Here is a 16,286-nt window from a genome sequence, read left to right on the forward strand (position 1 = left end):
ATAAAGTGTAAAAGACAATTCTTAAATAAATACACAATATTAAAAAAGATAAACTGTAACATCAAAAACATAAAAGGGGAGTAAAGGATAGAGTTTTGTATGCAATCAAAGTTAAGCTGTTACCAGCACAAGATAGACTGTAACATTTATATTTTATGTAAGCTTCATGGTAACCATGCAGCAGAAACCTAAAGTGGATTCACAAAAGACAAGAAGAAGACAATCAAAGCATTCCAATACAGTAAACCATTCATTTACAAAGGAAGGCAGCAAGAGCAGAAGAAAGGAACATAGCAACTACAAAACAACCAGGAAACAGTTGATAAGATGGCATATATAAGTTCTTGCATATTAATAATCTCTTTTTCACACTGTCAGCCTTTCAGATCTAAATATTATTACTATTTTATTGTCATTATTATACTTATTTGGGGCTGTGCTGTGCTGTATGTGGGATCTTATCGAACCCCGGCTGGACTGCCAGGGAAGTCCCTCAGATATAAATATTAGACTTTACCAGCTATAAACATCTATTGAACTTCAGCTATGTGCTTAGAACTGAGAAGACACCTGGACATAGGGCTTAGAGCAAGCACTGGAGTAGCTAATAACTTTAATTTGTGGTTCAGATTTTTTAAGAGAATACTTTCTCGAAATATGCTAGTGACCTAACAAAAGTAAATGCCAATAAAACTAACCAATGGTTTATTTTTCTAAGGTAAGTATTTAAAAACTAAGAGGCAGTAGAGAAACCTAACTGAATATATAACTCACTTGATCTATTTTTAACATATTTAGTTGCTAAAATTAAAATGTCATCTTGACTATTTTCCCCAAGAACTTAGCCCAGTAGACATTTTTGCAAGTGAAGAAAAGAGTGGAAGTGTTAGTCACTCAGTTGTGTCCAACTCTTTCAGACCCCATAGACTGTAGCCTGCCAGACTCCTCTGTCCATGGGACTTTCTGGGCAAGAATACTGGAGTGGGTTGCCATTTCCATCTCCATATTCTTTATTTATTTAAATTTATTTATGGCTGAACTGGGACTTCCTTGTGTCACATGGGTTTTCTCTAGTTGTAGTGAGTGGGCTTCTCCTTGCTGTGGCTTCTCTCGTTGTGGAGCACGGGCTCTAGGCCAGCAGGCTCAGTATTTGTGGCACATGGGCTTAGCTGCCCTACAGCATGTAAGATCTTAGTTCCTGAACCAGAGATTGAACGCATGTCCTCTGCATTGGCAGGCTTATTCTTAAGCATTGGACCACCAGGCAGTCCCTAAATCACTTATTCTTGAGAAGTATACACTGATTATCCTGCCATTGATTTACATCAATGCAACTAAGTCAGTGAAATGAATTCTGATTGTAAATCACTGACTCTGGTTCTACCAGTAGTTCAGTTAAGAACAGATTTGTTTACACCATTCACAAATCAACAGAAATTAGTCCTGGAAAGTGTCATGCTCTTCCACCAAACCTTTGACACAATATGATTGCATATGCCTCTCTGCCCTTGTCTGTACTTCTATGCAGACATTCTTTCTGCACCTCTACTATAAAACTTAGCAAGTTTTCTTCCATTCATTTTCCTGTTTATTACTTTTAATTATTTATTATTATATTATTTTTATTTATTATTTTAACTTTACTTATTTAAATTTTGGCTGTGATGGGTCTTCACTGCTGCTCACAGGCTTTCTGTAGTTGCAGTGCTCAGGCTTCTCATTGCGGTGGGTCCTCCTGTTGTAGACCATGGGCTCCAGGGCACGCGAGCTCAGTAGTTGCATCACCTCCACTAGCTTTGTTCGTAGTGATGCTTCCTAAGGCCCACTGGACTTCACATTCCAAGATGTCTGGCTCTAGGTGAGTGATCACACCATCGTGATTGTCTGGGTCATGAAGAGCTTTTTTGTACAGTTCTCGTGTGTATTCTTGCCACCTCTTCTTAATATCTTCTGCTTCTGTTAAGTCCATACTATTTCTGTCCTTTATTGAGTCCATCTTTGCATGAAATGCAAAGGTACCTAACCTTTAAATGAGTAATAACTTTGGGCTTCCCAGGTGGTGCTAGTGGTAAGAATCTGCCTGCCAATGCAGGAGACAAAAAAGATGCGGGATATATCTCTGGGTGGGGAAGATACCCTGGAGGAGGTAATGGCAACTCATTCCAGTATTCTTGCCTGGAAAATTCCATAGACAGAGGAGCCTGGTGGGCTACAGTCCTTGGTGTCTCAGAGTCAGAGTAAGACACGACGGAGCATGCACACACACCTTTGGCCAAAGATATCAGCTTGTGTCTTACTGCAGAGTATCTTTCTCCTTTGGTAGTACCTGAGCTAATGCTGACCACATGCTGGTTTAAAAAAAATGGTCCTTCTCATGTTTTCTACCGACCTGATTTACCTTCAGATTTTAAAATTTCTGTATTGTTTTAGAAGGTAGGTGTGTGTGTGTGCGTGCGTGCATGCACGTGTGTGGATGCACAGGCGTGTGCACACAATAGATTCTTTGAGCAGTGCCATGGTCATTTTTCTGCAAAGTAAACAGCCACTGATACCGGCCATGATCCCTCCCACATATACTCTTCTCCAATCAGCCTGAAATGTGAACAGTACAGTTGAGTTAGGAGATTTTTAAATCACCCTTCACAATCTATGAGTATATCATATCTCTCCCATCTCTAACATGTGTTCTCAATCTGCCCCTTTCTTCTGTCCCACCACAGTGGCCCCTCCAAGTCACCATCCTCTCTGATCTGGATAACTATTCTCGACACCGCAGCTGGAGTAGTTCTTCTCAAATACAGATCCGATTCTGTTGCTCCCCTGCTGCAAGGTCTCCAGTGGTTCTCCACGGCACCTCAATATCATGTCCTACACAGTCCTAGATAACCCACCCTTCTGCACCCGTGCTACCTCTTTACTGGGCCTGCTCCACCACACCCTTTGCAGAAAAAGCTGTCTCGCCATCTGTCTGTTCCTTGACCTGGTGACATTTCAAGGCCACTGCTCTTGTTCCCTACCCTCTAGATTCCTGCATGGCTAACTCTTTATAGGCACTCAGGTCTCAGTTCAAATGACATTTCCTTAGAGAGGGCTTCCCTGATGGCTCAGCAGTAAAGAATCCTCCTGCAATGCAGGAGACCCAGGAGATGTGGGGCTGGAAGATCCCCTGGAGGAGGGCATGGCAACTCACTCCAGTATTCTTGCCTGGAGAATCCCATGGGCAGAGGAGCCTGGTGGGCTACAGTCCAAAGAGTTACAGAGTCAGACACGACTGAAGCGACTTAAAGTACTGAAGCAACTTAAGAACTGAAGTGACTTAAAGAAGCACGCACAATCCTTAAGTCCCCTTCATCAGCCAGTTTAAAGCAGCAACCAGCCACAAGGTGTCACACCACACTGTTCTGTTTTCTTCCCAGTCCTAACCTCTTGGCAGCAGAGTTGAGTGGTAAAGCGCATGAGCACAAGGGCCAGACTCAATGGGCTCAACTCCCCAGTACACCTCTACCACTTGGGTGACTTGGGGACAAGCACTTCATCTTTCAGTGCCTCTGTTTTCGGAATAATAAAAATACATACTTCATGAGAACTGTTGTAAAGACTAAATGAGTTTATACATTCAGAATGTTAACCACAGAACCTGGTTTGTAGTTATATTGTTTATCTGTTGTTTGCCTTTCCTTTCTGTACCTTCCTTACTCTCATTTCACAACCACCATCACCACCAAACACGTAAAAATCAGAAAAAGCCGAGATCTTACTGCCTTGCCCCCAACTCCTTTATTTCCTAGTGTGGACCACTATTTGCTCACTCATATTTGTTGAATGAATGAAGTATTAGAAACAAATGATAAAGGTGTTTAAATTTATCTCAGATTGATTTCATTTTTTTAAGGAATCTCAGATCTACAGAAGAAGCACAGAAGATTATTAAGACAGTGGTTTCTTTTTTTTTTTTCTTCTTCTTCTTAGTTTCTATCTCTTAGTGCACTGTTGAAGAGAAGTTACATAGCATTGGGAGGCAGGAGAAATAAATTTTTTTAAAAAAATGTTTCTGTTTTTATATTCTCAGTTCCAACCAACAGTATTTTAAAAATTTATTACCTCATTTATTTTTGGCTGCATTTGGGTCTTCATTGCATGCATGGGCTTTCTCTAGTTGCAGTGCTCAGGCTTCTCATTGTGGTGACTTCTGGCTTCCCTGGCAGCTCACACAGTAAAGAACCTGCCTTCAGTGCTCTTGTTGCAGACCACAGATTCTACGGCTCTAGTTGCCCTTCAGTATGTGGACTCTTCCTGAGTCAGGGTCAAACCCATGTCCCCTGCACAAGAATCCTGGCAGGAGGATTCTTAACCACTGAACCACTAGGGAAGTCCAGAAAAAATAAATATTGGTCCTATCACTTACAAACTAGAAGAGGCTTCTTGAGGCTGTTCTGGGTCTCAGAAGGCTCATCTGTATATCAAGCTTATTACTACTGGCTGAAGATAGAACAATGGGTCAGGTGTGGGTGGTTTGTTGTTATTTGTTTAGTCATCAGCTCTAAGATCTATGATTTTATGAATACAGTCAAAATTCAGGAGAAAAATATTAAAGTCTATAAGGTAAAACTGAATTATTTTACAGATTATCTGAAAGAAAATTAATGTCATCCTTAATGTTAACATTAATTAAAATGTTAATCAATGCAGTTGTCAACTCTATTGATAGCTCTGGGATTATCTGTAATCACCCACAGAGACTAGCTTCTAACTTTATGTACATACACACACCCACAAATTAATATATCTCTTTCTGTTCAGAGTTATATGTTTAACGAGTAATTACAAAAAGATATAAAATGATTATCTCAAACTTGAATGCTTGAAACATCATTGAACTGTACCTTTCACATAAGTATTTTCTTCCAAACTTTGAATAGGAGGCCAACTTTCTCCCAATAATCTCATTTTCAGCCCCCAATTTATGATTATTTTATTACTTTGGATTAGGTTAAATTTAAATTACTATATTAAGTTGCAAAATTATATGTGCCAGGGGTTTTAAGGCCTTGATCAATAGCTTTGGAGTTATTCTCTAACCACCTCCTTAAAACAGTTCTTCCCAATTTTTCCTTCTGAATCTCTGGTTGTAATTCTGCTGAAGTTCTCTCTGTCTCTCTCTCATTCTATATCCACTCCCCTCCCCCTATCTTTAATAGGAAATCTGGATTCAAATATTTTTTCTGTTACCACTGACCCACAGAAAGAAATTTTTCACAGTTTTTCCCATTTATTTATATTAGTATAGACTCCTAGATATTTATTTTATTTAATGGTTTATAATCCATTATTATTATTTATTTTGATGCTAAAATTATCCCCGTTTTTGACATTGGAAGACCCTTAAAGCTGCCAACTGTGTCCTTTTGACCAAGTTCTCATCATTTTTTAGCACTTCCTCATCTTCTAGATCAGGTCCATCCTGTGCTTTACCTGCCTCAGCCCTACAATCAGTCTTTTCTCCAAGGAGCCATGGCAGAGTCATGGTTCTTTTGACTGGAGAATGAGATCTGGAAACCAAGATTTGTGTGCTTGATGTATTATACTACTGGCTGATCGTTTGCTTGAGCTATAAGAATTTGTTATCTTCTCTCACTACATATCAGATAGGCTTTACGTTCCGTTGCAAATCTGGCTGTAGAAGTCAGTGAATTTTTACTACCGTTTTATTATCTTTCTCACATCTGACTCCATTTTGAGTCAGATGTGCTTTAGACAGAGGGAAACTTAGTGCACTTAAACTATTCGGGGACTGTTTCCGTTTGGAAACCTGCAGAAGGGAAGCCCTTGGTCACTGGTGTGCAATACACACCTGTGTCCTCCGGAGTCCGCTGTTCTTCGCCCAGCACAGCCCCACAGCTTTCTCAAACCTGGAGTGTCTGCAACACTCTGCAAGGACACAGTGGAGGGGGTAAGTCAGCGCTCCGACTTCCTCCCGACGCCGCCTCTGATTGGCTCTGGGCACACAAGAAACGGGTGAATGAGCGGCTGGCCCTCGCAGAAACTTGCTTGAGGTCTTTGGGTGGTATTGCCCTTTCCTCCTCGTCCGTCCGGCAGGCCAGCCGAGCCGGAGGAGGATGAGGTCGTCCTGTGTCCTGCTTACCGCCCTAGTGGCACTGGCTGCCTATTACATCTACATCCCTCTGCCCAGCTCCGTCTCCGATCCCTGGAAGCTGATGCTGCTGGACGCCACTTTCCGGAGCGCACAGCAAGTGGTGAGACGCAGCCCAGGGCTGATTCTCTGTCCCTTCTCTTAAGCAATATTTTAGGGGGATAGAGAATTTCCGGCCTTTGTCCCGTGAGATGCGTATTTTTGTGGCGCAATAAAGCTATTGCTTTTTAAAGTGTTTCAGGCTGACATTTTCAGGATGTCGCATTCGCTTCTTGGCTAGCAGCGGGTTGGGTCTGTGTCTTCGTCTGTGTTGATACCGGAGAAGGTGAAGTTCTTGAGCAGAATTTGACGACTGTTTACATCCTTCGTCTTTCCTAAATGTCACCTTCTATCTTGGTTTGCAACGTCAAAAATCAAGGTTCCAGCGTTTTATAACCCACCCCTCCCCCCATTTTGTTCTCTCATAGAGGGCGGCAGAGAGCGAGTTAAGTGTTGTAGCAAGGCTCTGGTTCCTGGGAATGCAGCCACGTTAAGAGCAGACTTGGCATGGTGATCTCGCACTGTGTCCGACAGTGGAGCCCTCCATTGCCGCGGGCAGCAGCCTGGGCTCCCACAGTACTTAGGGAATGGCACAGATCTGCACGTCATGGCCGGCCCGCCTCAGCTCAGCCCAACAAAGGAGGCGGAGAGGCCTGGCTGGCTGCGGGCGAGGCTGTGGAGGTAGTGACAGCAGGTGTGTGCATGATGCCCTTGTTTTGCGCCCTGCGGCGTTCCGTTTATGTCCTTAACTGTAGAAGAGCTAACCTTTGCCTGAGTCAGGATATCCAGGCTTAGCCTGGCAGGGTGACAGTTCTCTTTACTGTACCTTGAGTGTATATTTTTTTTTAAACCCCGTAGACAGAAAAATGTAACTTTCTGGTTTATTCTATGTAAGAGGCATTATTTTTAGTGCCAGACCATCTAAACTCTAGACTACAATCAGCTGTCAAGTCTGATTGTGCAAGACTAAACAGGGTTTTCTGAGCATCCTGCTCTATCTAAACTCCTACCCTCCTCCCAAACCGAGACTCCTCCCCTCCTCCAACCTCCGGCTTTAACCTCAGGTTATTTTTGTAAATTCCTTTAAAGAATGACAACTAAGGAGAGAGAGAAAAAACAAACAAACAAATAGGATTTTCCTAGAGGATTGATATTCCTTTTCCCTGTGCATTCCAGCTGTGTGTAGGATTACCTAGTCTCTGAGGCATTGTCCTATCACAAATCCCTTAACTAGGGTATTATAGCACATTTATAGGAAGATTTTGCTATTCTTGAATCCAGCCACGTTTCCACCCTCAAGTCCCCCATTTTCTCTTAGGAAGAGTCTATGAGGCAATAGCCTCTTCCTTCCCTCCTGCTTACTACAATGTTGACAAGACGGAAGAATGACCATCCCCTTCTCTAGCATGGGCTCCAAGAAAGGCAGTCTTGTGCAGGATGCTCTGCAATCACTCTCTTCCTCCAGAAATTTTGTTGCTGGGGAGTAGCACCCTTTAAAGATTCTGGGATACAATGATATTTACCTGGGTGGCTTAAATGGCCTTCTACAGTAAAAAGAATAATGCCTAATGATAAGAAAAACAGAAAGAAAGAAAAAATAAGTCAAACTACTGTGTTGGCCACAGAGATTATTCTTGCCTTTCTGATCCAAGGAAATCTTCCCTATCATAACTAATTTGAAAAAAAGCCATGATTGGAAAAATGTCTTTCTTCCCCAACACAGCAACCAGTCCAGTAAGGCCTTTAGACCTTACGGTCATCTGCAGAGTGTGCCCTTAGCTGGTGTTTGGGAATGATAATGTTTATAGTGCCAGGTCACAGAGACAGATAAGGTAGCAGAGTATCCTCACTGGGCACTGGTTGGAGTTGGGTTAGCACACAAGTGGCTCTTATCATTTGTCTTCAGAACTGTAAAACATCAGAAAGATCATTCAGCCCACAAGAAAGCATATTCTACCCAGGAAAGCAGTTTACCAGTGTCACTTCAAATTGTCCTGGGGAAAAGGCAATGTGCTTGACACTTGGTAGTAAACAGAGCATGACTGTTAGTCATGCCTCCCTGAATCCCTCCTCAGCCAGGCCACTTGCTGGCTGCAAGGCCAGCCCATTAATCAACCTTCTCTGACCCTCAGCTTTCCTTGTATAATAGGGCTGATAGCTATTGATGCTTTGTAAGAGTGCTGTAATGTATTTTAATGGCTGGAATTGGTTGTAGTTATTCTTCTAAGTGAACTTCCCTGGTGGCTCAGATGGTAAAAGCGTCTGCCTACAATGCGGGAGACCCGGGTTCAATCCCCGGGTTGGGAAGATCCCCTGGAGAAGGGAATGGCAACCCACTCCAATATTCTTCTAAGTATTGTCCCAAAGGGCCACTGTGGGTTGTGGGGAAAATCTGTAGTACTGCTCAACTTTGTTGAAACAATAAATGTTGAAACCTGGACTGCTACCACTAAATTGCCTGGCATAAAGTTTGTTGTCCACATCATTTTAGTTTGAATTGATTGGCTCCATTAGAAAAGCTACTTCAGTGGTAAGGCTTGGTCAATTTCCTAATACAGCAGGCACCTGCCTAATATCAAGAAATGTGAAGGCTTGGGACTTCCCTAGCGGTCCAGTGGTTAAGACTCTGCGCCTTTCACTGAAGGGGGCATGGGTTTGATCCCTGGTTGGGGAACTAAGATGCCATGTGATGTGGCCAAAAAGAAAAAAAAGTGAATGCTGCTTTTATTCTGTTGTCATTGGCAAATGCTTCACCACTCCCTGTCCCTTCTCATCTCCTTTATCTTCTGCAGATGAGTCAGAGTATGGAGATTATGTTCATTGTGCTTTTCTTCCTTGGGGTCCTTCAATATTACCTAAGAAGAAGCTATTTAGGATCTTTCTCAAGTCATTTCAAACACAGATGCTACATTAGAGTCAGCTAGGAAGGCTTCAAAAATCCTAATGCCCGATTCACAATGTATACCAAATTTGTGCAGAATCTCTGGGAGAGGAGTCCCAGGAAGCAGTATTTTAAACAGTTCCCAAGGTGATTTCAGTGTGCAACAAAAACTGAGAACCACTACTCTGTAAGTTAAATACACTGCTGATGTAGATTATATTTTTCTTAAACTGTTCAAGTTATATTGCATACATGTTGCTGGAAAGGACCCCTTTACATTAGCATGTTTATCAGATTAGTAATCTGATACTTTGGCTCTAAGGTGATAAAATAGCTAGGCATCTTTCAGTGTGATAGCAAAGCCATCATAAGACTTGAACAGTGGAAAAACACAGACAAAAATAGTCTGGGAAGGGCAATGGAGAGAGATGTAGATGAAGATTAGGGGAACAAAAGGAAGGAGTTTGGTGGACATTCTGAAGACATTTAAAAATGCTGTGCAAGCAAAAATTTTTATAAAATGGAAATCCTGGTACAGGTAGAGATACTGAGAAGTATACACTGCTGGGGAAAATGTAAATTTCAACAACTTTTTTGATAGCAGTTTGGCAGTGTCCATGGGAAGCTGTGGAAGTATTTATTCTTTGACCCAACAATCCCTCTGGATGAATTCACGTAATTATGCATATAGTCAAAGCTATAGCTATCAAGATAGAAATATTTCATAGGTACAATAATCTTTTTAAACTAGTCCAAAATCACTGCCATTTAAGAAATATGAGAGAACATTCAGCAACCTTTCTTTTCTTTTTTTTATTTTCAGTGTTATTTAAAAAAATTTAAGAACTATAAGAGACTATGTAAATACGGTAAACCCATATTTTGGAAACTATGCAGTCAAACAATTAAGTTGTAAAAATAAAGTTTAATTATGTACAAGTGATTTATACTGGGCTTTAAGTGAGAAAATGCTACAAAAAGCATATATGCCATTATACCATTTGAAATATCTGTACATCAAAACAGATAGCTTTATAAATCTATATATAGATTTATAGAAAAAGCAGGACATAATTTAAAATATACTGAATTTATTTCTGGTCCATAAGATTCTATCTTCAGGTTTCCCATCTGTATAGTCTAGTTTTTCTGCAATGATCATGAAATAAGAAATTAATTAAAAACTTTTTTTGTAGTAGATTTTCTACTTCTAAAGTGGAATTGAAATGCACATACTTATCAATGTGATTAGTATTTCAGTAATTGTTCTATGAAGAAAATAATTTTATTTTCTTTTCTATTTTGGCTGTGCCATGTGGCTTGTGGGATCTGACCAAAGATGAAACTCCAGCCATGGCACTGAGGTACTGAAAGCTCTGAGCCCTAACCACTGGACCACTAGAGAATTCCCTAAAATAGATTTCTTTAAAAAAGGCATCTTGGATCCTTTGACCGCTATCATGATAGCAGGTTTCATGTACAGTCACTTAAATGTAACACAGATTGAAAGCTTAGTGTGTGAGTCTGACCCACAGAAATTGCAGCTTAGTATGATGAAGAAGCTATGCTCATGTATAGCTATTAAAAAGGCAAGAGCTGACAAGTATCACAGAAGAGGTACAGTTACAGGAGCTCATAGGAGGGAGTGGTTTTGTACAGTTTAGAGGGGGTGGTAAAGATGATGACTGAAGATAATAAAGGGCCAGAGTGTGACTTCTTACCTCAATCACCTCTTAACTTTCTAGTTCTTATCCTAGGTATCCTTTCAGTGACATAATGTAAAAGAAAGATTATTGAAGCTGATATTTCTGCTGAATGCTTCCCCTGTTTCTTATAAATGACAGTGATTTTGGACTAGTTGAGCAAGATTTTTCATCCTGTAAAATGTCCTCGAACTTGTTGAAATCGAATGTGACCACACCTGAATTCTCTGTGCATGATGTGTCTTTGGGCTGTGTGGGTATGCTTTGAATGACAGCTCAGCTGGATGCCATGCAGAACTCCAGCTTGGTGACCTTCTTCATAAGCATTCATGAACTGGAATGTTTACTCCTAAATTTAACTTTAAAACATTAGTATATAATAAGCTTTGCTTATTGCCTTCTAGACTTGCCTTGACACATATTTCTTCATGTAAATTAGAGATTTCACTCACTAAGCACAGTAATTTTTAGCTGACTTAGTGAAATTTTCTTTAAACACACCTGGCAGCAGAATGGCTTTAAGAATAGTTTGATTAGTATTAGTTCTGACAAGTGAGGAAAATGAGTTGGTCTCGGTAGAAAGAACCTCCTGGTGGATCCAATCAAATATTAAAGTCAGGTTGATTCAAATACAAGTGTGTAAGATAATGCCTAATTTGTAGTTCTCCTTTTAATTCTTTATACTTTTAACTTTTTATTTTGTATTGAGGTTTAGCCAGTTTCCTTTTTACTTTTCCTAAAGCTCTACAAATATGGCTCTGAGCACAGAAATGCCAACCTTATTACTTTATTTTAGTGTGATATCCTATTGCTAACATGTGGCTTGAGCTTGATATGAAAATATTTCTGAGGTGTGAAAGTGTAATAATCATTCTTAACTGTCCTATTAATGCACAATTACTTCTTTTAAATTAGTGAGCATATGTTTACTTTTACTGACAAATGAAACTATACGGTAACTGTCTACCATTTATTTTCTCCTTCATTTATGTTTATAAAGGAAGACGTGTAATTAAATTTCATGGTGACAGGCCTAACTATCTTCCCTACCTAGTCTAAGATGTGTCATAGTATGAAATTTTAACAGTCTTTTAGTGTTTCCAAAATAAAATAGATATCCTAGCCTAATATCCTATCCTTAATAAAGTTAAAATTCCGAAGTCATCATTAATTCAATGAACAACAATGCTAGGAGTTGATGAAACAATAAAACACATGTCTAATCTTTACGAGTTTACAGTCCAGTGAAGGGAGTTCTACTGACAGTTACAGAATGTGGCTTGAATGATAGAAGAATTATGATAGAGGCATTTATGGATTGCTGCCTTAAAAAGGACATCTAATGTTAACCTGTGGAGAAGGAAATGGCAACCCACTCCAGTATTCTTGCCTGGGAAATCCCATGGACAGAGGAGCCTGTCGGGCTACAGTCCATGGGGTCTGAAAGAGTCGGACATGACCGAGCAACTAAACAACAACTACAGTGTTGACCTTAGCATCAGGAGCAGATGTTTCCCTTTCACACTGATATCAGCTCTGAATTATCAAGGCTGAGTGAGCATTTACAGTAAAGACAGAAAGTCGCTCCGTCATGTCCAACTCTTTGCAACCTCATGGACTGTAGCCTGCCAGGCTCCTCTGATCATGGGATTTTCCAGGCAAGAATACTGGAGTGGGTTGTCATTTCCTTCTCCAGGGTATCTTCCTGACCCAGGGATCAAACCTGGGTCTCCCATACTGCAGGCAGACTCTTTACCATCTGAGCCACCAGGAAAGCTCATTTACAGTAAAAAATAACATCTATTAAGCATGTCCTGAGCATTTACTCTGTGCCAGATACTGTGCTGTGTGCTTTACATACAGTTCATTTAGTTTGTGCTATAATTCTATGAGATAGGTGTTCTTATTTTCCTTATTTTATAAAGGAGGAAACTGAACTATAAAGAAAAGTAACTTGCTTTTGATAACAAAGCTTGTAAGAGGTGGAGCCTGTGTTACTGTGAGTTTAAGAGCTCAACCGTTATGCTAGGTTGACTTTCCATAAGAGCCAGCCGAGTGAAAGAGGTGAGGAAGAGAAGAAGGAGAGAAAGGAGGGGCAAAACGGCATCCCAGACAAAGGGAATGTTCCAGTGGGAGAAGATGGTACAAGCTAAGGCCCTAAAAGTAATTCCGAGTGGCTGGAGTGTAAAGCTCAGAAGCCAGAGAGGTGAGGTAGAAAGGAAGCTCAGGCCAGGTAATGAAGTGTTCTATGGGCCAGGAAAGGAGCTGCTGAAAGGATTTTAGCAGGGAAATCACATGGTCAGATCTATATTTGGGAACAGTTTTCTCAGTGGCAGTATAGAGACTAGAGTTTAAGAAAATAAATGAGGGAAAAGACCACTTGAGAAGCAATTATCCAGATGAGAGGGGAGAGCATGAACTAATAAAATGGGATGGGTTTGGAGTGAGGCTGGCCAGAGTTGCTGACTGCAAGAGTGAAGAAGAGAAAGGAGTCAAAGATGACTTCTGGGACAGGCTCTTCAGTAACTGGGTGAATGGTGATGATGCACCTGATTAGGAAAAGGAGCAGGTCTGAGGGTGAAGGTCACAGAGTTTGGTACCTTGCTTTGAAGTCCATGGGACCAATTTAAGGGTAGCTGTTCATAAATAGTTTGCATATATAAGACCAGAATTTGGGGGAGAGAGAGAGAGCTGAGCTTAAGATATGGGCTTGGCAGAGGTCAGTGAATGGGTAATGGTGGGAGCAGTGGGAATGAATGTGTTTAGAGTGAGAGGAGGACTGGGGGATCCTACCAAGAAAACCCCAGGAGCTCACCAGTGAGAGGAAGAGAAGGCCAGCCCTAAGAGAATGAGACCCTGAAGAACATAATTCTTTGGTTATACCTTACATTTTTATAGCACTGCAGGTTTTACAGAGGGTTTCACTTACATGATCTCATTTTATTTTTACAATAAATGACCACCTGATGTTAGTTATTTCCATTTGTCGAGTGAGGAAACAGTTTCTGAAAGGGTCAATGATACTCCCAAGTTCACATGAGTAATAGTGGCAAAACAGGACTGGAATGAAAATCACTAGACTCTTAATTTCGTGTTTTCACTGCTGGGCCAAGTGACCTGAAAACAAAGTCCTGCGTGATGGACTTGCCCGTTTTTGTCTCTGGTGCTGTCTCCCTGACGGGTACTCATAGCTGCAGGTATGCGTGTGGGTATGCGCATGATAACTTTATTACAGGTACATTGTATCCTGACTTTTTTTGATCTCCTGCTATTAAATAAATCTACACTGGTGTTTTCCAGTCTTTTCTCCTGTAAGAGATTTGATGACCTTTGTAAAACACGCCAGGGGAACATAGAGGAAATACTAGGGGAATCTGTAAGGACTTGAATGACAGAATTCACAGGATTCATAAAGAAAATTATACAAAGGGTTCTCAAAGAGAATGCCAACTCTGATAGATTTTGAATAGTTATAAAAAATGCTTTTAAGTTTCTACCTCTATAAAACACCTAACTTTCAGTGTCTTATAGCTCATCTGCAACCCGTTAACAGCCTATCTGTTGGCTGCTAATGGTACAGCATGCAAACTGTAAGGAAGCTCTTTCCTATAGTTTGTATTCTCAGTCACTCAGTCATTCTTTGCTATTACATGGACTGTAGCCTGCCAGGCTCCTCTGTCCATTGAATTTTCCAGGCAAGAATTCTGGAGTGGGTTGCCATGCTCTCCTCCAGGGGATCTTCCCAACCCCAGGGATTGAACTCACATCTTTTGTGTTTCCTGCATTGGCAGGCAGATTCTTTACCATTGCACCACCTGGGAAGCCCTATAGTTTGTAACTATTTAAATACATGTATATTGCTACTAAACACAGAGAGATTGTCCCCATGTTCCGTGTACCTAGGGTAGCCTCAAAATTTATTATTCAAACCATGCCATGTCCGAGAGTAATAGGGGTTGCTATTAATAATCATGGCAGGACAACCATTTGAAACCAGAACTATTCCCAGACGAATTTGGACGTATGCTCAGCCTGCATTTATGTGACATGCATTCATCAGCATAATCAACTCAAAGTTGTGGAATGATTGCTGTGCTCCCTGCTTTGCTCAGATTTTACTGTTAATCCTCCAGGGAACCAGCTTCCACCCCTCACACCGGTGGAATTCCTGTTCTCTAGGATAGTGGCAGAATGAAAGCACTGAGTTCTTTGGCACTTAGGGCCTGCTCCAAACTGGTACCACTCTGCTGAATCTAGCCTCACAGTGTCCCCATGACCATCGTGACACCTCTCCTCCTGTCGTCACCTCTGCCTCACATGCCCTCCCACCCTCTTTCTTTAGCCAACATCCCACACATCTTTCAACACCCACTCAAAGCTAATTTCTTTTGGAAACTTCCCTTCTTTCCCCAGTCAACCTTCATCTCTCTCTCCTTCATACTCTGCTAGCATTTTGTTTTTCTTTTATGGCCCTTGTATGTTTCCTAATGTTGATATTTCTTCCCCACCAAATCATAAGCTTCCTCACCTATCATAGACATAATTTTTCTCTTACTATTTTAGTATTTTTGGTTTTTGGGTTTTTGAGTGGGGAGAGGGCTTTGAAGATAATGCATGTTAGAGGAAGTAAGAATTCATAGTTCTGCTTTCTTTCAGTCCTCCCTGTTTCTTCATTTGCCCCAAACACCAAAACTGGTGCTTTCTTGTGCTTCTGACTCTGAACTTATCCAAAAATGGCTTTTTGTTGTCCTTTGCAAATTTTTTTCTGTTTGTTTTTTGCAAGCCTTGCTGTTTTCTGGGTTTTTTATTTCCTCAGAATGTTTTCGTAGATCTATGGCTGTTTTTGAATTTGTAATGAATCATGTGTTTCTAGCTAAATGTTAGTTATCCTACAGGCCACCTCCTTAAAAGATAACTAGCAAATTCCCACATCCATTTGTTATCATTCTCTTTTTCTCTTTTCTCCAGAATGGATAATTGATGAATGCCCCATGAGAAATTAATTTGGCTGACACTCTTCTGTGCCACCTGTCCTATAATATTGTCCCTGCCCTGGGACACAAATTACCTTTTTCTTGACCATTCTGAAGTCTACTTTCCTAAAACACAAGATGTTTATTTCACTGTTGCTACTTTATGCATCAGTTCTAAAATAGAGTCACTCTATCCCAAGGTTTCAGTCACTTCCATTTCATGGCCGTTGGAGAGAAGCAAGTCCAGAGGAGCCATAATCCCTGCTTCCTTGATTTTCTTCGCAAGACAAATCAATTTTGCTTTTAAAAGATGATTGACTTTTAATAGAATAAGATTACTGGTAGGTGTCTGCATAATAATAGATACATTTATTGAATAATAAACACAGTCACTTTGTGAAATAGTAGTTAATGTCCGCAGTTAAGGGAGATAGAAACTCAGTGAGGTTGAGTGGTTCACAGACATGGGACTGACTGGGAGTCTGGCTGTGAACCTGGTCTGCTGATTTCCATAACCCTTTCTGCTGTCTTCCACAGCT

General features: G+C 40.9%; 1 protein-coding gene and 1 non-coding gene across 3 annotated transcripts in view; both read left to right on the forward strand.

Annotated features, from left to right (window-relative positions):
* Positions 1–5,905: 5,905 nt before the first annotated feature.
* Positions 5,906–16,286, forward strand: part of NCEH1 (neutral cholesterol ester hydrolase 1) — a 69,251-nt gene continuing 58,870 nt past the window's right edge. Inside the window, exon 1 of one of the 2 annotated variants that reach the window (XM_042234357.2) lies at positions 5,906–5,950. Coding sequence is in view for 1 of the 2 variants with exons in the window: in XM_004003147.6 (XP_004003196.1) it covers positions 6,117–6,254 (138 nt within the window). In the remaining variant the exon portion in view is untranslated. Of the gene's footprint in view, positions 5,951–6,036; positions 6,255–16,286 lie in introns of those variants that run through there. The other variant, XM_004003147.6, reaches the window with a different exon arrangement.
* TRNAC-ACA (transfer RNA cysteine (anticodon ACA)) lies at positions 8,425–8,497 on the forward strand. Its single transcript has one exon. It is a non-coding gene; the product is annotated as a tRNA-Cys (tRNA).

Source organism: Ovis aries, chromosome 1, assembly GCF_016772045.2.
Source record: "Ovis aries strain OAR_USU_Benz2616 breed Rambouillet chromosome 1, ARS-UI_Ramb_v3.0, whole genome shotgun sequence".
NCBI lineage: Eukaryota > Metazoa > Chordata > Mammalia > Artiodactyla > Bovidae > Ovis > Ovis aries.